A 23,142-nucleotide genomic window follows, 5' to 3' on the forward strand; every position below is an offset into this window, starting at 1 on the left:
TTTTAGCAACTGGCTTAAGACCTTATGATTTGAAAACATACATTATAGCTCCAGGTAATTTTTTTTTAAGTTTAGTTTGTATGTATAGGTGTTTTGTCTGCATGTATCTCTGTATACTACGTGCGTGCCTGGTGCCTGTGGAGACTAGGGGAGGGCGTTAGATCCCCCGGGCCTGGAGTTAACAGATGGTTGTGAGCCACCATGTGGGTGATGGAAATTGAACTAGGGTCCTCTGGAAGGGCAGCCAGTGCTCTTAAAAACAGAGCCGTCTCTCCAGGCCCCCGGTTAAAATGTTTTCTCTGTCTCCTCCACTGGAATTTGAGATCCAGTCTGTCGTCACATTCAAAACAATATCTTCCTGAGCCTAGTCCAACACCTGGCACAATAAGGAATCAAAAACGGATTCAGCAAATCAAAAGGGGGGAAGGGGCTTTGTGGTTTTGAGACAACGCCTACCACAGCGGGCTTCGAATTCAAGCTCGCGATCGCTTTGTATCAGCCTCTATGGCACTGGGCTTAGAAGCATGCGCCTTCCGGTCCCTCCAGGTTGGCTTGTTTTATGAGCATGTGCTAAGCATCATTTGATGCGAACCGGGAGCCCCGACAGTCAATCACCCGATGTGACTGGGAATGCGCTGAGAATCTGCAATCCGCGGGAAGGGCATTCGGGAACGCCCGCTCCGGTCCCCCGGGAATCCCTGCTCCGCCTCTTTCTTTTTCCTCACCATCCCCTCCGAGGATCCATCCTCCGGGATACCGGGCCGCCAGCCGCCGGCGAGGACCCGGGTGCGCGGGAGAGCCCTCCGGAAGGCGGTGCGCATGTGCAAGGGCCGGCGCACTGCGCATGCGGGAAGATGGCCGGCCCGGGAGCCTGAGCTCCTCCGCGGTCACCCGGGTCCCCTCCGCACCGGAGCGCATCGCTGGGCGAGTGGCACCGCGGCGCCCCGTGGGTGGAGCCGCGGTGCTCCGTGGGTGGAGCGGACGGCCGGGGCGGCGCCGAAGGGGCCGCGGAGCCGGGATCGCGCGCGCCGAGCCGCCCGGGAAGGCGGGAGGGCGCGTGGGGCGCGAGGGGCGCGGGGCAGCATGAGTCAGCAGCGGCCGGCGCGCAGACTGCCCAGCCTGCTGGTGGACCCGGCGCAGGAGACGGTGCGCCGCCGCTGCCGGGACCCCATCAACGTGGAGAGCCTACTGGTGAGCGCGGGCCAGGACCCCCGGGGGGTCACTGCTGCGGGGCGCGCGCTTGGCATCGGTCGGGCCTTCTTGCACCCGGTCGCTTGTTGCCCCGGGGCTCTCCCTGCAGCTCCCCATCCTCGAGCCGCCCCTCTGCTTTTTACAGATTTCTCTTGCATTTACTTACTTTGTGGGTGAGCGGGCGGGCGCGCGGGAGCATGGATTCCACGAGGCGCGTGTAGAGATTAGAAGGCAACTTGGGGGAAGTCTTTTTTTTTTTTTTTTCTTTGCTTTGTGGTTTTTCCACCTTTGTGGTTCGCGGGATGAAACTCGGATTGAGTTTGTAAAAGCTTGGTGGCAAGCGTCTTAACCAGCTGAGCGATCCCGCCCGCCCGCCCGCCCATCTGTGCTGTTTGACAGGGGAAATGAAAGAGCGACGGTCCCCTCCATTCTGGGCTTCCCACCGTTCTCAGGGCCCCAGCTGGATCCGTCCGTCCTTTGTCCGCTTCTCCCGGTCGCTGTTTTCTCTCCAAGGCAAGCAATGTCCAAGCCGTTCTGGCCAGTCCGGTGCCAGAAAGTTCCTGAGTATTGTCTGACTCTTCACACTAATCTTGAGACTGTTGTTCTTAGAGTTTGTCGGGACAGACTCAGATCTTGTGTGACTGGCCTGTGGCTCGGTAATGAGGAAGCTGGAGGAACCTCAGAATGACTGCAAGCGACAGACAGCCTTTCCCCCCCAGTTGCTTTCCCTTCTTTTAAGATAGTGATTTCTGCTCAGTACCTGCTTGTTCTTGCATTACCACCCAGCACTGTGCTGGGGACTTGGGTCCTAAGCACTCTGTAACATTGTTCTAAAGTAAGAGTTCTGTCACTTGTATCTGTTTTTCACACCTTATCTTGTGTAACAGCTAACCACTCACTCTTGACCGAGAATTCTCTGTTGTGTTTTCCACAGCCACAGTGGGGCCCCTTGTCTCCTTCTCTTTCCTTTTCAGACATGTGGGTGCCATCCAGGGTTCTCTACACTCTGTTCATGGAGGTGATCACTCACTCACTACTCCTGACTTGGGGCCTGTAACCATGGTGGTTTCTTCAGGATTTGATAGTCACACTGGAAAAAACAACAACAACAACAACAACAAAAAAAAAAAAAACTACTTTTTTGTTTTTCGAGGGTTTCTCTGTGAAACAGTCCTGGCTGCCCTGGATCTCACTCAGTAGACCAGGCTGGCCTCTGCCTCCCAAATGCTGGGATTAAAGATGCACACCACCACTGCCCGGCTCCACTTAACTTTTCATACTGCATCAGAGGATAATGTCCTCTGAAGTCTTAGATATTCTCATCCAATCTGGTGGTTTCAGTCGGCTCAATGTAACTCCCAAATCCATACAACTTTCCCAGAGCTCTCCAACTGTATGTTAGATGTCCCTACTTAGATCTAAAACTTAAAGGGGAAAAAAATATATATATATGTCTGTGTGGGTGTCACATGTGTACTGGTGCCCACACAGGCCAGAAGAGGGTGTTAGATCACCTGGAGCTGAAGTTAACTAGAGGTTCTGAGCCGGCATGTGGATGGGGGACTGAACTCAGCCAAGAGCAGCAAGCGCTTTTAACTGCTCGGCCCTCTCTCCAGCCGCAGATTTCAAGACTCTTACATCTGAAGCCAGATCCGTGGTCCCCCTTGCCTAGGAAAGCCTCCTCTTTCTCACATCCCACCTCAGTGGAGCCATACCTACCGACCCGGGTGCCCAAGCTAAATTGCCCCTCCCCCTCCAGTCTCTGAAATAATTAACATCAGTAGCTGCCTCTCCTGCCATCAGCCTCTGTGGGGCCCTACCATGCCTTCCTGACCGGTTTCCTGCCGCTGTTACTGCCCCTCGTTGTGGATGGATGTGTACTTCACCTGTAGCTGATGACCTCTGGAAAGCGTGTTTCTAATCTTCATTTGGCCACAGGAATTAGTTGTGATTCCCTAGAGCTCCCAGGTCAGGGTAGAAACCTCTGAACATCATCTGGCTCCAGGTTTTTCTTTTAAATTATTCTTCCGTGGTTCCGGACGCAGTCCTGGGCCTCGTTTTCTCAAGCTGATACCGGTGCATACATTTCCGTCTTGCCGTGGAGATGTCTGAAATCCAGATTCATGGTTAACTTGTCTTAAGACTAATGACTTTAGCCCTTCCTTAGCCTCAGGTCATCCTCTGTGCGCCCCGAGAGCATTCTGTGCTCACTGCTCCGTCCTCTGCAGGGCTTGTGTATTTGTCTGTTTCATGCTATCATGAAGATCTGGCCGTGCACAACAAGATTGAGCAAGGAGTTAATAAAGTGGGGACTCTGTATTCTCTTGCCTGTAAAATAGCGATTTAACATGTCAGTGGTTTTTTAATTGACTGAAAAAAAAAAAGCTAAAATTTAATAAGCGGTGTGCAGAGAGGTTACTTGTTTTGCTAGGTGTTTGTTGCCAAGATAAGTGGCTTAAATCTGGTCTGGGCTTTGGAGCAGGGAGAAAATAGCCCCGGGTGGAGGTGAAGTTGGTTTTGCACATTAGAAGGTAAGGAAGATGGGTGGCATGAGTTCAGTTACCTTGGAGAGATCAGTGTTCTCTGAGCTCCTGAAGGAGTGCTGCTCCCACGCAGGGAGCTGGTTCAGAGAAACCTCTGCATAGAGAGAATTAACCATTTTGGAGACAGTGCCCGGGACATTAGTCTCTACAGAGTCACCTTTCATTTTTCTGTCCCGTCTCTAAAGCTTCTAGCCTGGTGTGGCAGCCCTGCTCTGTAATGCCAGGCCTTGGGAGGCAGGGGCAGAAGGACAGTGAGTTAAAGATCTGCCTGGGCTGCACAGCAAGTTCCAGGCCAACCTGGGCTGTCCCCATCCTTACCCCAACCCCCTAAACTGAGAAGATTCCAAAGGCACTTAGAGCCGTAGAAACCCGGGGGATGGTAATGCTCCCCTTTGTGTTCCCAGATGTAGACACAGAGGTTTCTAACTGGGAATGGAGCAGCAGGGGAGGAGTTTGGAACATGTCACATGTGTAACTCACTCATCAAGGCCACTGCTGAGTGTTCTGTGGAAGTCCTGAGGTCTCTAGTAGTGTCCACTTAGTTGGGGGGGGAGCTCCTCCCCTCTGTCCATCTGACAGCAAGGTGGGTTAATGTCTCTACAGAGTGTTAGCCAGGTATGGTGAGCCCACTTATGCGGTCCTAGCATTCAGGAGGCTGAAGCAGGAGGATGGCATGTTCAAAAACAGCCTGAGTTACGTAGGGAGTTCTAGGATTAGCCAGGACATCGTAGCAAGAAGCTGTTTGAGAAGAAGGAGGGATTTCATATACAGGGAAGGTAATGAATGATGGGGTTGGACTCTTTCCTGTCAGTGGGGGCAGTGTGTAATGTACCTGCATTTATAGCAGAGTACGGGACAGGGGGAAGGCATCTTTTCTTAATGTCTCACTGGCATGCTGTCGCCGTACGAGCCTGTGAAAGCAGAATTGCTGTCCCTGTAAAGCAAATGGGCAGCCGATAGGGAGGTAGTCTGTGCAGAGCTTGACCCTGCTGCTCTAGGTTAAGAAAGGAAGCATCTGCCTCAGGCAGCTTTGAGTGCGTAGTAACACTTCTGAATACTTGTTGACATGCTTTCCACATTGGTATGAGGAGGCTGGGCTTGTTACTCCATTCGAGAACCTTGCTGTGAGGCTGCAGTGTGTGGTTCAGTTGGCAGACTGTTTATTTAGTGTGCATAGAATCCTGGTTCAATCCCCAGGACCAAATAAATAAACGGGCACTGGGGTGCCTATCTGTGATCCCGGCACTGGAGAGATGGAGGCAGGAGGATCAGAAATTCTAAGCCATCCTTAGGGACGGGTTGAGTTTTGAGGCTAGCCTGGGCTATATGAGACCCTTTCTCAAAAAGCCTTGCAAGCCAGCAAGATAGCATAATAGGTTATGGCGCTTGCTGCCAAGCCGGACTGCCCGAATTCAAGCCGAGAACCGAATGGTGGAAGGAGCTAGCTGACTCCACAAAGTTGTCTCTGACCTCCGCATGTACACCATGACACATCCGTACACGATATCATAAATGTAGGAAGAAGAAAAGAAAACAACCTTGTTTCAGTAGCCAGCCCTGGGTTTGGAGAAGGATAAAAATAGCAGTGACAGTTGATCATACTTGTCTGTGGTCAACTCTCACAGGACAGCTTTGGAGTTGAGTTGCCGTTGCTAGCAGTGTGGAAAGCTAGACCCTGCCCACAGGAGAAGCGTCCAACTTCGGGGTCGCACGCCCAGCAGGCCACGTCGTGCTCGTTTCCATCCTAGACTCTCCTACACTGGTTTTGTGGCAGGATGTCATCTCACGTTAACCTGCTACCAGATGTCATCATCTTGTCAGAGGTGACGGGAATCATCTGCAGAGGCTCCCTGGTGTGAGCTGCTTCTCTGTCGCCCGCCTGGGCTCTGGCTCCCCCACCCCAGGCCTTTTAGCTAGCCTGCGGTCCCATTTGCGCCACATTTCTAGACCATGAGCGAGATTGTGTCGCAGGGTCTTGTTCAGAAGTCTTTGGTGGGGCTCCGCTGGTTAAAACAAGACCTCAGCATGGTCCTGATGGAGTTGGTCATCTTCCCAGCTGCAGAACTGGACCATTCCCACCTGGCTATAGCGTGTACCTAGGGCGCAAAAGCAAGTCCTACGTGTATTGCAAGCCGCCACTGAACTTTAGGCAGACTCAGTAGCCTCCTAGTACCCGGCAGTAAGGTAAGGGCTGCCACCAGCCGCCTGGTTGTTTCAGGGGGTTAACAGTATCCATAGCATGGACTGCTCCCCATTATTTTTTTTAAGACTTCTGATTGTTCGTTAATGGGAATGCTTAGCCAACTGAGAGTGCATGGGCACATTTTTAGAGCCGCTTCAATAGCCAGGGGTGAGCCTTGACTGGTACACCGCAGATTCCACGTCTCCGAGCCTTCCAGGGCTTGGGGCCATGTCCTAACCACCATCCTTTACCATCTCCTGCCGAGCGCCTGCTGCAGTCAGTGTAAGAGTGTCTGTAAGGAACTGTTTCCCACTTAAGTACCCCATCTTCTACCAGCCTGCCTTTATTCACACAGAAGTCAGCGCAGCCTGAGAGGCCTGAGTCTGGGCAGGTCCTTAGGGTGGTCACGGGCCAGGTGCAGTTTGTAACGACTCCTTCTCTCTCACCCTCATTAATTCAGGTGGAAAAGAAGCCTTTAAAAAAAACTATCATGGCCTAGCGTGGTTATCCATGCCTTTAATCCCAGTACTCAAGAGGCAGAGGCAGGTGGATCTGGATATCAAAACCAGCCTGGTCTACAAAGCAAGATCCAGGACAGCCAGGCTGTACAGAGAAACCCTGTGGGGGGGGGGGGGTAGATGTATCAGAACAAAAGTACTTCATTTGCATTGCTGTTTATAAAATGCTGAGTTTATTTTTGTTTTCTTTTTTCCAGCCATCAAAAATAAGGATTAATCTAGAAGAAAACGTACAGTATGTGTCCATGAGAAGTAAGTTGTTTCCTAAGTAGGCTTGGGCTTTATAGTTTTGAGTGTCACACGGATAACGTGGTTAGTGTTTTTGTTTGTCTTTGTTTTGTTTTTCGAGACAGGATTTCTCTGTGTAGCTCTGGCTGTCCTGGATCTCGCTCCATAGACCAGGCTGGCCTCGAACTCACAGAGATCTGCCTGCCTCTGCCTCCCGAGTGCTGGGATTAAAGGCGTGAGCCACCACCGCCGCCCGGCAGCATGGTTGGTTTTGAGTGTACACGAGGTCATAGAACAGAAGTAGAACAACAGCTTTAAAGGATACCTCGGTGGCCGGCATTGAGGTAGATGGGAGGAATGATGGCTTCTCTCCGTCACAGTGCGGTGGCAGTTCATGTCACCATAGCCTCCTATCCACGTGGTTTCTCGTGGCCCCTTCACTCTCCATGGCTTCACTCTGTCGTAGGTTCATGTTGAGGGTATTGGAGGATCTTTGTGACCGATGGCCCCTTCATTGATTTCCTCTTGCTTCGGTCCTTATCATGGGCACTCTTCATTCACAGATGCCCAGATGTATAGCCTACAAACCATCTTTTGTTTCCTTCAGCATCCGCCACCATCTCCCCCGTGGCTGGGCAGGAAGTGGGGTCAGCTTGACCTTTAAGGTATTTCAACTGTCCTGCACCAGCCGATCATGACATCTGTGCATGAGTGACCAAGCTTCCGATCACAGCTGTGGATTGTCATCCATCAGGAAGGAGTAGGCTGAGGGCCAGAAAGGCTCAACAGCTGCTTAAAGTCAGTGTCTAGAGCCCATGTCTCCATCCCGTCCGTGTAGAATGCTGCCTCTCACTGCCGGCTCTGGCTCTCCCGAGCCCAGTCTGGGCTCCGCTGCCTCTTCCCCTCTATCCTGTACCCCAGTGTGCGCCCAGTTCTCAGGTGCTGCTTTGTCCCTCTTTGGAGTGGGGAGCACTGAGCTTCATCTCTCTGTGCTGCCCCCAGCATCCCCCCCTGTGGGAACCTCCCCAGTTCTCCACTCCAGTGTAAGATGGGCCTTCATGTTCTCAAGAGACTTTGACTATCACTCAACATACCACTGTTTATAGCGGGGCTCCTTATCAGGCCCACGAAGTTCTCTCGGCTAGGGAGCTGTCCCCGCAGCAGCCCTTGTTAGAGATGTTCCGTCAGATTTATTCTTTATGAAATGGCTGACGTCCTCAGAATGTACTTAATCTACCCTAATAAGACTAACACATACCCAATAAACGTCCAGCCAGTGAATGAGTATAAAAAGAGAGTAATGGAGACTGGCTTGTCTTATAAGCATCGTTTGATATCGTGTTCCCAAGTGCTTGGATAACTCAGCAGATTCTCCATGCAGTTAAATGTGCAGCCATTAGGAATAATGAAGTACACCCCTTTAATCCCAACACTTGGGAGGCTGAGGCAGATCTCTGAGTTCCAGGCCAGCCTGGTCTACAGAGCAAGTTTCAGGACAGCCAGGGCTACACCGAGAAACCCTGTCTTAAAAAAAAACAAAAAAAAAAAGAATAATGAATGAAGTACATTTATTCATACATCATGATCACTGTTTTAAAAGAGCATGTTACAAAATGATTTCTTCCTACTTTCACTTTTTAAAACTATATGTATGAGTACCTGGAGAGATGGCTCAGTAGTTCAGAGAGTCTGTTGCTCTTCCAGGGGACCCCAGCTCCTACACAGTGGCTCACAGCCACTGCAGCTCCATCCCTTTTTCGGACCTCAGTGAGCACTAGACACACACATGGTGTACACATAGTGCACACATATGCAGGCAAAACACTCATAAGTAGATATTTTTAAAATTAGGAAAAGAAAAAAAAAACCCTATACGTATGATCTGAGGATGTTGCTCGGTGGTCAGATGCTTGCATGATATCTGTGAAGCCAGGCTCATGCCTCAGCGTGCCCCAAAGAAGAGTGAATAAAGGGCTGGAGAGATGGCTCAGAGGTTAAGAGCACTGGCTGCTCTTCCAGAGGTCCTGAGTTCAATTCCCAGCAACCACATGGTGGCTCACAACCATCTGTAATGAGACCCGGTGCCCTCTTATGGCATGCAGTCATAAATGTAGGCAGAACACTATAAATATATTTTAAAAATATATTTTTAAGTATATATTTTATATTAAATATATAAAAATATATTATTTTATATATAAAAGAGTGAATAAAAATATATATTGACACACAGCTGTGTGTTGGTGGATTATATGTATGAAATGAAGGCATTTAGTTCTGAAGTCATTTCTAATCCTTTTCCTGAGAAGTTAGTTACATGGAGTGGTTACAGAAATTTAAGAGATAAGAGACTTGTAAAAGTGATTATTAGTCGAAACTCCTACCAGCCTTTATTGAAACCTGATGCCTTTGCTTAGACCAGCTGAGGCCGATTCGCTTTGCATCCACTTGGAGAAATGTTTCCATAGAAACTGGCAGGGCTTTCTGCCGCCACTGTCTGCTCCGATCCTGAGGGACTGAGCGGCCGTCCATCTGAGAGGGCTGAGACACGTGGGCTCACGCGGTGCTGTGCTCTCATTTGCAGAGGCTTTGAAAGTGAAGAGGCCCCGTTTTGATGTGTCCCTGGTGTACCTGACTCGCAAGTTCATGGATCTTGTCCGATCTGCCCCCGGGGGCATCCTTGATTTAAACAAGGTGGCCACAAAGCTGGGAGTCCGAAAACGGCGCGTGTATGACATCACCAACGTCCTGGATGGCATCGAGCTGGTGGAAAAGAAGTCCAAGAACCACATTCGGTGGATGTGAGTTTCTGTCCGTCTTTCCTTCCCCTTCTCCTTAACCTCTGTCCAGCCGCAGTGGCCTTTGGGGCAGAAAATGGGGTTTTGATGGTTCTCCTTGGGCAAAGATTGATTCCTTAAGCTTCTCTTGTCTCGAAGTGTACCTGAATGTGTGTGACTGCTCAGGTGTAAATGGGAACATTAGGTGTAGATCATTCCGACAGTGTGGAGAAGTTAAACGGAATAAGGTGGTTAATTAATTAAATTTCCCTGTAAGATCGTAAGAGTGAAACGTCCGATAAAAGGGGGAATTTTTAAAATGTGTTTCCTTAGCGTGAATAACAGAAGACAGGATTCCCACAGGGCAGTATAGTACACAACCAGAAACCCAGCCCCTCTTGGCTCTGATTGGGTCTTTCTGGAGAGGAGCAGGCATCAGCGTTCTTAGCAGGAATACTGTATGACTGTGGCCCTGGTGAGCCGGCACACTGCCCTGGGTGTTGTGGCCCTGGTGAGCCAGCACACTGCCCTGGGTGTTGTGGCCCTAGTGAGCCAGCACACTGCCCTGGGTGTTGTGGCCCTGGTGAGCCGGCACACTGCCCTGGGTGTTGTGGCCCTGGTGAGCCGGCACACTGCCCTGGGTGTTGTGGCCCTGGTGAGCCGGCACACTGCCCTGGGTGTTGTGGCCCTGGTGAGCCGGCACACTGTCCTGGGTGTTGTGGCCCTGGTGAGCTGGCACACTGCCCTGGGTGTGGTGGTGCTGGTGAGCTGGCACACTGCCCTGGGTGTTGTGGCCCTGGTGAGCCGGCACACTGCCCTGGGTGTTGTGGCCCTGGTGAGCCGGCACACTGCCCTGGGTGTTGTGGCCCTGGTGAGCCCGCACACTGCCCTGGGTGTTGTGGTGCTGGTGAGCTGGCACACTGCCCTCAGTGTGAAAACAGATTCAATGTCCAAAAGGCAGTTGCCAAAGAGTTGACATGATCAGGAAGGATCTCATGGGAAGAAAGCCTGAAGCTAAGACACAGACAGAGCGGCGTGTGCACAGAAAAAAAGCTATATACTTAGGAAAAAGAACTCCAGCCTTGGAGTACTTTAGAGGTGCAGTAGGCAGATGTAAAACCCAAAGATCATCAGAGAACTAAACGAACGGTCGAGGAACGGGCTTCTTGAAGGGAACTGGTTTAGGACAAAATATGGGCAACTCTGATGAGACTATTTTCCTGTACGGTACCGTGTCAGTCATTCTGAACCTTTAATCCCAGCACCCGGGAGGCAGAGTCAGGTGGCCCTCTGTGCTCGAGGCTGTCCCAAGAAAAGAGGGAGGACGGGCATGACCACATAGATGGCGTTAAGGGAAATGCGGACGCTCTCACCAGCTCACCCTCCACAGACAGCCTTGCTCCCCTCCTGGCCGCTGCTGACGCCATGTCTGTTCCCCCTGCAGAGGATCCGACCTGAGCAACTTCGGAGCCGCGCCCCAGCAGAAGAAGCTGCAGGCGGAGCTCTCGGACCTCTCGGCGATGGAAGACGCCCTGGACGAGTTGATTAAAGATTGCGCTCAGCAGCTGTTGGAGTTGACCGACGACAAAGAGAACGAAAGATATCCTTCCATTTATACATCTGTCCATCCATACCTCTGTAGAATTTCTGCTTCCAGAGTAGATAACGTATTAGGGAGAGCTTGGGGTTTAATTTTCATATTCGGGACATAAAATTAGGCCCTTAAAGGTTGAAGTACATAAAAGTGTAGTGCCGTATCCTCAGACACACACAAGCAATCCGTGTTGGCCGTAGCCTGTCTGTGCTCCTGGGTCAAGTCGGCGTGACAACGGTTGGCTGTGGTACACCCAGTTCGCCGTTGCTTCTTGACATTAAGGAGTGTCGTTGCTTGTTTTGGAGTCTCTATCCTGGGTGGTAGAATGTTTGTCAGCTCTTGTGAACATCAGGCTCTCCCTAATTTGTGAACGAGCTTATTTCTGAAACAGAACATGCTGCCACTGAAGTAGTGGCTGTGCTCATCACTCTGTGCAGAAGCCTTGTGGGGCAGGGACTGGGGATCCCAGTCCTTGGTGCCTGCCTCTCCTGGGCCCCCAGACCGTCCTGCTGTCTGTGAGTGTCGGTAATTCTGAGCCCCTGCACTCTCCACGGCAGCCGATTAATCCTATTACCACAGGGCAGATCTTGGGAAATCAAAGCCAAGGCTCGCTGTAAGGAAGAGAGCCAGAGCAACTGCACTAGGTGAATGTAAAGGATCTGGCGGCACCAGAGGAGGCGTCAAAAGGCGTTCAGTGACAGAAACGCGCTTAGAGGGAGATCGTGGGTGCAGGGTCGCGCCGAGAGCTCGCTCTGTGGATTCCTTCTGTTTTGTAGACTTTTTTCTCCTGCCTTCTGGAGGGTTCTTAACCAAACCCTGAATGCTTTGTTTTTTTTTTCCTCAAGTTTCCGTAGTAAGAGCTAGCACTAACTCTGAACAGTGAGGATTTACACTGGATATAGCATTGGAGAGAGTTGAACATAGTGCTTCTCCATATTTGTGCTTTTGCTTTCCGTGATTTCTGTTGCCCACAATCAGGTATGATCTAAAAAATATTAAGTGGAAGTTCTAGAAGAAACAACTTTCAGTGTGCTGTATGTTATAATTGCATTCCCTTATTATTGATTGATTTCCTACTTGGCCTGATTTATAAATTCAGCCTCACCGTAGAAGTGTATGTGTAGGGAAATATGTGCTATATATAGGGTTTGGTATTGGTCCGTGACTTGGGGCATCTACTGGGGATTTGGAATATCCACCCACCACCCCACCCTACCCCAAGGACAAGGGGGTAATTTCCTTCGTGAGTTTTGTTTGTGTTCAGTATTTGGACTTGATTAGTATTTTTCTCCAGAAATTGCTCCAATCAGTATTTGGTTTAAATGAATTCTTTGTTTTAAATATTATAGAACACCATAAAATCTTAAGAATTCTTTTTGAAATAATAGTTACCATGAAGTTTGGGGGTTTTTTTCCTAACTGTTTCCCTTCATTGTAAGTTTGCACCCCATAAAAGCTAAGCTATTCTAGAACCTGCATTCATGTAAGAGATAGTGATCCAGCCACGTGTGGTGGTGCACACCTTTATTCCCAGCGCTCGGGAGTCAGAGAAAGATCTCTGAGTTCAAGGCTAGCCTGGTCTATTTAGCCAGTTCCAGGCCAGCCAGAGCTAAGTAGTGAGGCTTTGCCTCAAAGAAGCAGAGGGGCGGGGTTGGGGGTGGTGATGTGTCCATTCCGTCAGATCCTTGACCAGGTTTCACACTAGCGTACGTGACCTATCAGGACATCCACAGCATCCAAGCCTTCCACGAGCAGATTGTCATCGCGGTGAAGGCGCCAGAGGAAACCAGACTGGACGTTCCGGCTCCCAGAGAAGTAGGTAGCGCCACGCTGCAGGAAGGATTTGAAGAGGGAGGTGGGCTAGCTGCCAGGTCTGGGACCACTGCAGTCGCTTGACACCCGGGTTCTTGTCAAGCTGCGTACCTGTCAGCTGAACCGTGAGTCTCAGAGGAGAGCCAGGCACAGAGAAGCAGGTGCGCTTCAGGAGCCCACACGGTGACCAGCAGGACCAGGCCATGGCAGAGTTGGCTTGCAAAGGCTCTCAGCCATGCTGCTCCTTTCGGGCTACAAAAGAAACCTCTCTGTTGGCCTTGGTCTTCAAGTTCCAAAAGTAAGAGCTGGCACGGCCTGAGATACAGGGAACTAGCTAGCTACCAACTCACCAAAGACTAAGATTAAGCTAGAACACTGAGTCACAGATGGGGAGACTCTGTGTAAGGCCAGCCTTCGAATCTGCTGCCAGCTGGTCTAGGAAGGTTTGCATTGAGAGTAATTGTCACCAGAAGGCCACTTGATGAGGATGGAGTCCAGACCAAAGCTGGTGGCCCTTCTTGGCATTCTGACGGCCTGGTAGTTCCCATGCTGCTCATAGCCAGCCATCATACCATCATCGTGGTGGTTAGGATTATTCCCACCACCCTCCTTTCTTTTGTCCCCACAGAACACTGTTCACATGAGACCCTGTTATCTGACAGTGTATCGTCAGTCATGAAGGAACACTCAGTTTTCCCCCAGTCGGGTTCAGATTGTGACTCGGTGACGTTCCCTGGTCTGATCTGGATCAGACAAGTGTCCACGTCACATATTCAGGATGAGTTATTCCGCAGATGCTGAAACTCTGTAAATAGCCACTAATCTTGCAGAACAGCTTTTCTGTGGGGCATGGTAATCCAGTCTACAGGAATTAGTGGGGTTTGGTCTCCCCGTGCTCTGAGCTGCTTGACCAGAATTGCTAAATTGCGCTGAACCTTTGAGCACACCCAGAGCCTCCCTCTCTCTGTGATTGAGGCCCTCCGGGCTGGCTGTTCTCGGCCGGGTCCTGGATCAGTAGACAGACGTCAGGCTCTCGTGGGGTCACGCCAGCCACCAAGCGCAAAGGGGGTTGGCCCGTCTCCCCTGTCTGGTACCAGGAAGGACATAGAGGGTGAGAGTCTCTCTGAGAAGTGGAATCTCATCCAGAGAGGGCTGGGGCGAACAGTGGAGTCTAGACTGGCCTGTCCATGGGGATATGGAAAGGGTGGACTTGAGGAGAGACAGGCCAGCTCCCATTGTAACTGAAAATGCCCCTTACATTAGCCTCTAAATACAGGCAACCACATCTTCAGTTTCTTATGGGAAAACCATTGGAATTTGCTCCTGGGTAAATAAAACTGAAGCCAGAGGATAATAGTCATTTAATCTAGTTCTTCTCTGTGTATGACATTTCAAATTACACGAGGCATGTTTTGATTGCATCTTTTCCTCTTACATCTTTTAACTGGGCAGAAGAATAGCCTTTCTGTGACCTCAGTACCCCTGCACTGGTTTGGGAACCCAAACACCTTCTTGTACAATACAGTTGGGTACTCCAGAGTTCCCTCTTGACAGGGGAAAAAAGGGGGGAGGGGCATCCAGGGACTCAGCTGTCCATCCAGTAGCTCCAAGACTGTTGCTGCCTTACATGATTAAGTAGAGGTCTGAATTGTGGATGGGCCGGTAGTTCAGGATGTCGTGACAGGTGAAAACGTGATTTTCTCAAATGCACGGGAGGAAGGAAACCACAAGAATTGAAGTTAATTCACAAACTGTGATTAGTGGATGCCCATGTTCACCTCGACGGCTTCTGTGTCCCTTGCTAGGATTCGATCACAGTACATATCAGGAGCACCAAAGGACCCATCGACGTGTATCTGTGTGAAGTGGAACAGAACCACTCCAGTGGTAAAACAGCCGATGGAGGAGGGGCCTCTCCATCTAAAAGCAAACGTCCAGAACGCGCCGAGAAAGGTCAGCATGCCGACTTCGTGATTAGAGAAGCATTGAGGTTCTAACACTTGATCTGTAACTTGAATACATATCTTTAAAGTTTTCATGAAATGTCTATGTTTAATTGTGTACATGTTTGCCTGTGGGTATGTGCACATGAGCACAGGTGCCCTTGGAGGCCAGAGGCATGGGATCCCCTGGAGCTGGGCTTACAGGTACTTGTGAGCCAGCAGGTGTGGGTGCTGTAAAGGAACCCTGGTCCTGGCTCTTCACTGCTGGGCCATCTCTCCAGCCTCTGGTTAAGATATTTTTTGTGCCGGATGTAATGCACTCCCGTGATCCCCGCTGGGAACACTGAAGCAGCAAGATCCAAATTACAGGTCAGCCTCAGCTACACAGTGAGAGCCTGTCCCAAAACTCTGTGACTAAGAGCATGAGAGTCGATTTGGGGGGCGGGGAGGCACCAGCTGGTAAACTCTGGCCAGAGAAAGCTGTCTGCTCTCGCTGGCCGGTGCTTTCCAACCACGGGCTGGAGTTGCCATCCGTTCTGTGAGCCTGAGGACATCCTTCCGTCCACTGGTGAGAGAGTAGGGTTCTTGACAGAGGACTTCATTTCTTTACATTGCTGGATTGTATGCCCAGCTGCTGTTCCAGCCTTCACTCGGAGTTTCTTTGTGTGTCTCATTTCAGAAGACAAGCCTCCTCAGTGAGGTGAAGAACCATTCACAGTGAGCGGCTGGTGCAGTACAAAGTGATGGAGGGGTTTGGAGCATCCCGCGTGGATGTGTTGTGTACTGGTGTGATCCTCAGCAATAAGTCTTCGTGGAGTGCGCTTGTTCTTCTAGATTCGTAGCAGCATCGAAGGCCAGCAGTGTCCTTGAGTAGCTTCCTGCGTAGGTCCCTGGATGGTTTCCACGTTCACATTAGCTTTCGATAATTCTTCACTGCCTTTTGTCAGTGAGACGGACCTCTTGCCTCCTGAAATCATGTCATCACAAAGAATATCACGAGAGCAGCCAGCCGGCCAGCTGGTCGTGGACTCGACCCTTCCCCGATGGATGATGGTGTTTGCTTCTCAGAAGAATTGCCTTACACTGGCTCACACTGGCGGTTAGGTGCTGTGCGCCGGTGAGGTGTACACACACGGCCGAATGTGGCGCCTTTGTACATATCTGTATCATGTCTAGATTGCTTATGAAATATGTCTGGGTGACACGTCTACCCTAGAACAGCCAAAATACTGTATATAGGAAAAATGACAAACAGATCTCTACTTCAGGATCAATAACTTATTAGAACCCTCCGGACGGGGGTGAGGGGAGTTTTCTAAAGTTTTACATGTATTAGTTTCACAGGTCCACTGTACATCTCGGTTCACTTAAAGTATTTTAATACGGTCCCTAGTGCTGCAATTGGAGTCGGATATTTCTTGATTCTTAAGCTGTCTACAGAGTCACGGTGTCCCAGTAGAATGGGGGTGTGCCTCAAGGCATTGGGGGCCAGTGCAGAAATGCCCTCTGGCAACGGATCAGTTCACCGCAGTGTGAATTTGGTCCTGGTGAAACTAAAAGCATTATCACGCTTTTTGCGAGCAGATTTTATAATGTGTTTCTGTGTGCCGCCTCGCTCCTCAGTCAGAGGGCCTTACCTCCCATGCACTGTGCTCCCATGCACTGTGCTCCCATGGATTGTGCTCCCATGCCCTGTGCTCTGCCCATGCGCCAGCTCTCATCCCGCCTTCCCTAGCGCCTAGCTCTTTCTACCTCAGTGGGTAAGTCATTTGCCTCTCTCTGTGCCTCAGTTTACTCAGTAATTTACCACTAGACTGTGAGCCCCATGAGAAACCTTTTCATAGCTGTGCCCAGCACCTTGCACCACACCTAGTCCATATCAAGTGCCCAATAAATGTCTCCAAACTAGTGAGTGGGTGAGTGCATCGTGGGGCTGATGGAACCCGGCTGGTTGTACAGGAGTGTGCGGAACATCGTTGGTATGTTAAACCTCTCTTGATTTACAAAAGATGTGAAGCAACTCGAAATAATGACCGTGTATACAAGAAGAAAAGTAGGGATCCAAAATTAAAGTATTAAAAAATAATACTGCCTGGTCCTTTTGACTTACAGTCTCTGCTGGTGTGCTTCAAGACTCCCAGAAACAACTGGTAATCAGTATGTCTGGCCTCCAGATGCCCCTTCCTTTTGTAGATATAAAAGGTCATTTGAAGTTAGCCAAAGAAAGGATTTAGCACAGTGGTTCTCAACCTTCCCAATGCTGCAACCCTTTAAGACAGTTCTTCATGTTGTGGTGACCCCTCAACTATAAAATTATTTTCGTTGCTACTTCATAGCTGTACTCGTGCTACTGTGATGAATCGCAATGTAAAATATCTGTGTTTTCCGATGGTCTTAGGCGACACCCCCACCCCGGTGAAAGGGTTGTTCCTCTCCCGAAGGGGTCGTGACCCACAGGTTGAGAACTGCTGGCTTAGAGGCTACTCCGTTTCCTCGTTGGATGAGTTAGTGGAAGTGATTCGACAGGACAGGGAAGGCGTGAGGACCAGCCAAGTGGGGAACAGTTACACCGTAGACTCGTTGGAAGGAAGGGGAAAGTTCTGGCATCCGTGTGTCGAGGCCTCGGAGGCCCGAGGCCGGGGAGGAGCTGAGCTTTGTAGAGGGCAGATGGTTCAAACCGGGAGAGGGGAGGAGGGTCCCAGGAGCGGGTGGGTCTGGAGAATAATGGGGGTAGGAAAGCTGCGGGTGGTGTCCCGGGGTGGAAGGAAGCCTTAGCGAAGGCGGGCAGGGGTTTCCGAGCCGTGGCACACAGCGGGCACTCGGCACGCGGTTAGACGTACATGAAATCCTGTGGACAAGAGCCTCTCCACGTTGTAAATGTGTCTAACTGAAGTGTCTCCGTCGCTCTGCCCTCTGCTCTTGTTTGGCCTCTTTTAGCATTGATGAAATGGGGGTCCTACAGGCTAGTTTTCAGGCCTCTCCTCCGCTGCTCCCCGTGTGTGTGCTACTGACTGCTTCTAGTGCCTGGGCCACGCCCTCTGGGCTGCCGCGGGCTCCTGGGTCTAGACCTAAGGACACTGTGCCTGAGTGTCCGTGTGTCCACACCTGCTCCCTTCTTTCTCCAGTTATCCATGAGGAACAGTGGCTTTGTTCTTCCTCCTTGGGGCTTTCTGTAGAGTTTCCAAGCAAGTGTTCACAGCAGCCCTCGGGAAATGGCTCTCTACCATGTAGCCAAAGAAGGGAGTGATGGACGAGTGTATTCTAGTGTTGGGTCTCCGTGAAGAACGTTTGGTATTGTTCTTGCCTCCTCGAGTCAGACACCATCCCAAGAAAAGGGTCTGAGTTCTCTCATCAGTCAGAAAAAGGGGAACCAGAGGTTAAGGGTCCTGTCACTTTGGTCGACTCTTCGAGAACTTCCTGCCTATGGAAATATACATTGTTGTTTTGAGGAAATGGATTAGCCAGTCAAGTGCCTGCTGCATGGGTCATCGGCACCTGCATGAAATACTGGGCATGGTGGCACATCCCAGTCACACCAGCCCTGAGGAGGCAGGAACAGATCCCTGGAGCTCATTGGCCAACTAGCCCAGTCCCATAGAGCTCCAAGTTCAGAGAAAGACGCTGCATCTAAAAGTAAAAAGGAGTCAGGTGGTGGTGGCGCACGCCTTTAATCCCTGCACTCGGGAGGCAGAGCCAGGTGGATCTCTGTGAGTTCGAGGCCAGCCTGGTCTACAGAGAGAGATCCAGGACAGGGAACAAAACTACACAGAGAAACCTTGTCTCAAAAAAAACCAAACAAACAAACAAACAAAATGGAATGTGGCCAAGAGGAACACCCAGTGTCAACCTCTGACCTTCACATACACTACACAACACGTGCGGACATTTTAAAAAACCATTGGGGGGGGCATGCAACTGTAGTTGAGTTAATGCACACACACTTGGACATTCAGCAAAGTCTAGAATGCTTTTGGTACATCACTAGGGTGCTGCTGACATTCGGAAGCAGAGGACGGGGGTGTCACATGATAGACCTAGGCAACAGATTTACCCTGTCCAGTGCATCAGTGGGGTTGGGTCAAGAAGCTCAAGTTAAAGCAATAACAAGCAGGTACCCAGTCCAATCCTCTGATGACATGTCAGGCCCACATGTCCACCAGCCTGAAGTTTACGTCCCCAGTCACCTCCATTAGTAACAAGATGGTTTGTGTGAGACAGGGTCTCTCTATGGAGCCCTGACTATTCTGGAATTTGCTCTGTAGGCCAGGCTGGCCTTAAACTCCTAGAGATCCACCTGCCTCTGCTTCCCGAGTGCTGGGATTAAAAGTATGGCCACCGCACCTGTCTCAGTGATGAGATCTTGACCTATCTCGGGTTTCTGTGTTGAACAGTTGACACACCTAGGAGTTCTGCTCCTGAAGAAGGGCAGGATAGAGAGAGGATGTAGTGCTCATTGCAACAGTTATCAAGGCCTAGTTCTCCCCTTCCAGGGACTAAGATCTGTAACTAGTTTCAGCCAGTTGACTATGAGGCAGTTAGAGATGACAGACCACACATCCAACAGATACAAGCGCCACAGTTGGCCTCGATGTCTGAACGACTGCATGGAACAGATCCTCTGCCAGTCCCCACGAGGCGTAAAATGGGTCACATTTTTAGCTGCAATATAGTCTAACCCATCTTAACAAATGCAGGTGGGGGCAGCACTTTCTGCAGCCCAGAGGGAAAGAAGAATCCAGTCAGAACACCCTCATCAAACCAGAGTTTACATGAATCCCTTGGCAAACGTGGAACTGTTGTCAATTGCTGCTGCTCAACAGGGTTGAAATCGCGGTCATTCAATAAAATGCGACTGAATCCAGTTGCCCTCGGGGAGTATGAATGGAATCCAACACAAGACCATGTGGTGATTGCCATCTAGTGAAGAATTAATTATTCAGACAGTGTTTTCTTTTACCTACGTGGATACTGCTAGAAAATAACATGGCATGGATTTTCTTTTTGGTTTTTAGAAACAGTTTCTCTGTGTAGCCCTGGCTGCCCTGGAACTGACTAGCTCATGCTGGCCTTGAATTCAGAGATCCGCCTGCCTCTGCCTCCCAAGTGCTGGGATTAAAGAAATGTACCACTACTCCCAGCTTAGCATGGATTTTCCACAGGCATTTTCAGATACCAGTTGGGTTAACGAGAGACTCGCCATGTAAGCATAGGACCTCTTTCTCTTTGATCCTCAGCACCCCTGTAAAAAGCCTTGTGGTGGGGTCCCCAGGACTCACTAACCAGCCAGCATAACTCATCAGTCAGTGAGTCCCTGGCCAATGAGAGAGCCTGTCCCAGAAAACGAGGTGGGCAGGTCCTGAGGTGTGACATGGGGTCGACACACACAGAGAGGGAAGAGGGAGAATATGAGTGAGCGTCAGACACTAGGCTGATGAGATAGTTCAACTTCTTGCAAGCATGAAGACCTGTTTGGTCCCCAGTGTCCATATAAAAAGGCTCGATACGGTGGTAAGTATTCATAATTCTATTGCTGGGGAGGTGGAGATGGGGGATCCCTGGGGCCTGCTGGCTAGCAAGCTTGGATTGCCCAGCAGGTTCTAAGCCAGTTAAAGACCTGATTTCAAAAACAAGGTGAACAGCACTTGAGACATGCCACCCAGAGCTGACCTCTGCCCTCCACAATGCACGTACATGTGTACCTGCAGACACACATACACCTGAGCATGTATGAGTACACGACACAGACACACAGACACACAGACACACACACACACACACACACACACACACACACACACACACACACGGAGGCAGCATACTGCTGTGGTTGTTTGACTATGAAATGTTTCCCATAGGCTCTCCTGTTTGAGCACCTTCCCCCCAGCTGGTGGCACTGTTTGGGAAGGTTGTGGAACCTGGGAGGCGGAGCCTTGCAGGAAAGAAGTCACTGGTCACTAAAAGTGACTCTTGGGGATTTATACCCAGCCTCAATAGTCATGCTGTCTGCTGATCGTGGATGTAATGTATCCAACCAGCTTCCTGGTCCTGCTACCATGCCTGTTCCACCATTGTCAACCATAACCCTCAGGAAACTAAACCAAAATAAACCATTTTTTCCCTAAAGTTGCTTGTGTGGGGTATCTTATGACGGCAATGAGAAAGTAAGACACCTGCCTAGGGGCAGTTTTCTGTCTTCCACAGCCTCCTGCACAGACTTTGTCCGATCAGTCCATGACACTGGCCCTGTCGAACAGGAACTATCGTCTTAGATGTCTCAGTAAAACATAGATGAGCTACAGGGTCACAAATGAACCCATCCTTGGTACCAAGTACAGTATCCTTCCACGGGAAACCACAGAGGCAAGTTGAGGCAAGAAATGAATTACTCAGAAGCTGGAAGGCTGTGGTAGCCAGAAGGGACGTTGTGGTAACACATTCATAAATTCACAAGTGGCCGCAGCAAAGAATATCATAATCCAGGGGTCAAAGGAAAGTCTCCACCCCGCTGGCCCTTAAACTCCAGGAATAGAAGCCACATAAGACCTTGGACCTCTGTTGGGAAAAAAGACTCTCCTTCCTAGAGTTGGTGCTCTAGTCTCTGATGGGTTCTGACATGTCTAATGTGCTCGTCACTAAGGGGACCACAGTCAGTTCTGGCACTTCCAAGGGATACCATAGCTGCTACTGTAGCTACCGGGAGAGTCTGGAAAGGATCTGTCATTATCTTCTCTTGCCATAGGAGGGCTGATGGGAGCAGGAACTGGAAAGAGATCTACCGCATGCCTTCCAATCTACTACTGCCAGCTAGTCTCCCAGCCTGCAGTCAGCAAGGGAAGGATAGGGGGTGTGGTTTGCAGAGCCCCAGTCCCGGGGCCACCGGTCAGGAAGTAAAAGGGTAAACTCGGACCTGGGAGCCAGTAGAAAATATTTGGCATTCCCTTCCCACTCAAGATGGCTCCACGGAGTGGCAGCCGGCTCTGCCCTTGGCTCACTGCCACAGACACATCTTACAAATAGACATGATTGATTTAAATGATAGGATGCCTGTGCAGCTCTTATTCTGGAATCCTGAGTTGACTTCGGAGTCCAAATTGACACAGACATGAATTGTTTCTCAGAGATTTTATTCCCATAGCGTGTTTGGTTGCATGACCCAAACTGGCAAATGCATACCATTCTCTCCAGGAACGCAGCCCCCTGCCTCATCACATTCCCCTCTGTGACAATTGGTACAAGACTCGGGGATCACGGTATAAGGTTCCTTCATCTTCAGGGTCACCTTGTTCTCTGAATTCCTCTCAGCACGCATGCCCACATGCCCTCCAACCACACTCTCCTAGCCGGCACACCGGGCTTCCTGGCAGGGGTGTCTACAGAGGTGGCAACTTCAGCTGTTTACACTGTCCCGGGGCTCTGTGCCAAGAATGCAACCCCACCAGTCTTTAAGCTGGACGTGCCTCGACGCAGAACCACGGTGCACACGAACGCAGTGGCCGTGCGGTTAGGGAAGTGTGCCCGGGCATTTTTGTAGCATTCCAGTCAGGAAGCACAGCACCTCTCTATCACGCTGTGTAGGTGGAGGCAGAGCCACCATCCGCCCTAGGTCAGAGTAGTATTCTGATACTCTGTGCTGGAGGGCTAAACTAGTAAGCGGAAATCTAAAGAATATATGATTGGTGGGGGGAGGGGATTATTTCAGGTTTTCTCAGAGGTGTGGGGAATCACTTCTAAGGGCCTGTTGTTGCTTACAGCTCATTTATGCATAAAGAGAAAGGAGTTGGATGCCCAAAGGTGGTCTCACTGGACTCTTTATTGGGTTTATTCTCCCCAGGAGTTAGCCGGCCTCCTTTCGTGTGCCTCTGCTCCTCTTAGGTTAGAAAGTGCACAGATTTCTGAGATCTGCTCCAGGTGGCATTGCATTCTGGATGTAGTAAAGTGGCGTCCACGATGGGAATGAGGGTCGGCGAGAAGAAGCCGGGGCTCTGTGGTATGCACCTCGTGCATAACGGGTCCTGGCACACACACGTAAGTTGTCTTCACGCTTTGTGAGTAACGCAGCGGTGATGTCGTCTTTCGTTGGCTCACTTGGGTTATTTATTACTGTGTATGTGAGGGGAGGTGGTGAGCGCATGTGGGCATGGGTGGGCGTGGGGGTCAGGGGATAACTCTGAGGAGGGGGGTTTTCTTCTTCCACCTTTATGTGGGCCTCAGGAATCGAACTCAGGTCTCCAGGCTCGAGCAGCAAGCGCCTTTATCTGCTGAACCATCCCGCCCCACCTTGCGGGGCGTTTACCCATCAACCCCACAGTTCCCCCAGAGTTTTCTTGAGTGGGAGCAGCAGGAAATATTAGATA

At 50.5% G+C, this 23,142-nt stretch overlaps 1 protein-coding gene across 1 annotated transcript; it reads left to right on the forward strand.

Annotated features, from left to right (window-relative positions):
• Positions 1–1,062: 1,062 nt before the first annotated feature.
• On the forward strand, positions 1,063–16,874 carry E2f6 (E2F transcription factor 6). The gene is made up of 7 exons (XM_059248561.1): positions 1,063–1,191; positions 6,632–6,686; positions 9,247–9,463; positions 10,884–11,039; positions 12,734–12,848; positions 14,651–14,798; positions 15,468–16,874. Exons 1-7 carry the CDS (start codon positions 1,084–1,086, stop codon positions 15,485–15,487), a joined length of 819 nt encoding a protein of 272 aa, XP_059104544.1. The 5' UTR covers positions 1,063–1,083; the 3' UTR covers positions 15,488–16,874.
• Positions 16,875–23,142: the final 6,268 nt, after the last annotated feature.

Source organism: Peromyscus eremicus, chromosome 22 (genome assembly GCF_949786415.1).
Source record: "Peromyscus eremicus chromosome 22, PerEre_H2_v1, whole genome shotgun sequence".
Classification (NCBI taxonomy): Eukaryota; Metazoa; Chordata; class Mammalia; order Rodentia; family Cricetidae; genus Peromyscus; species Peromyscus eremicus.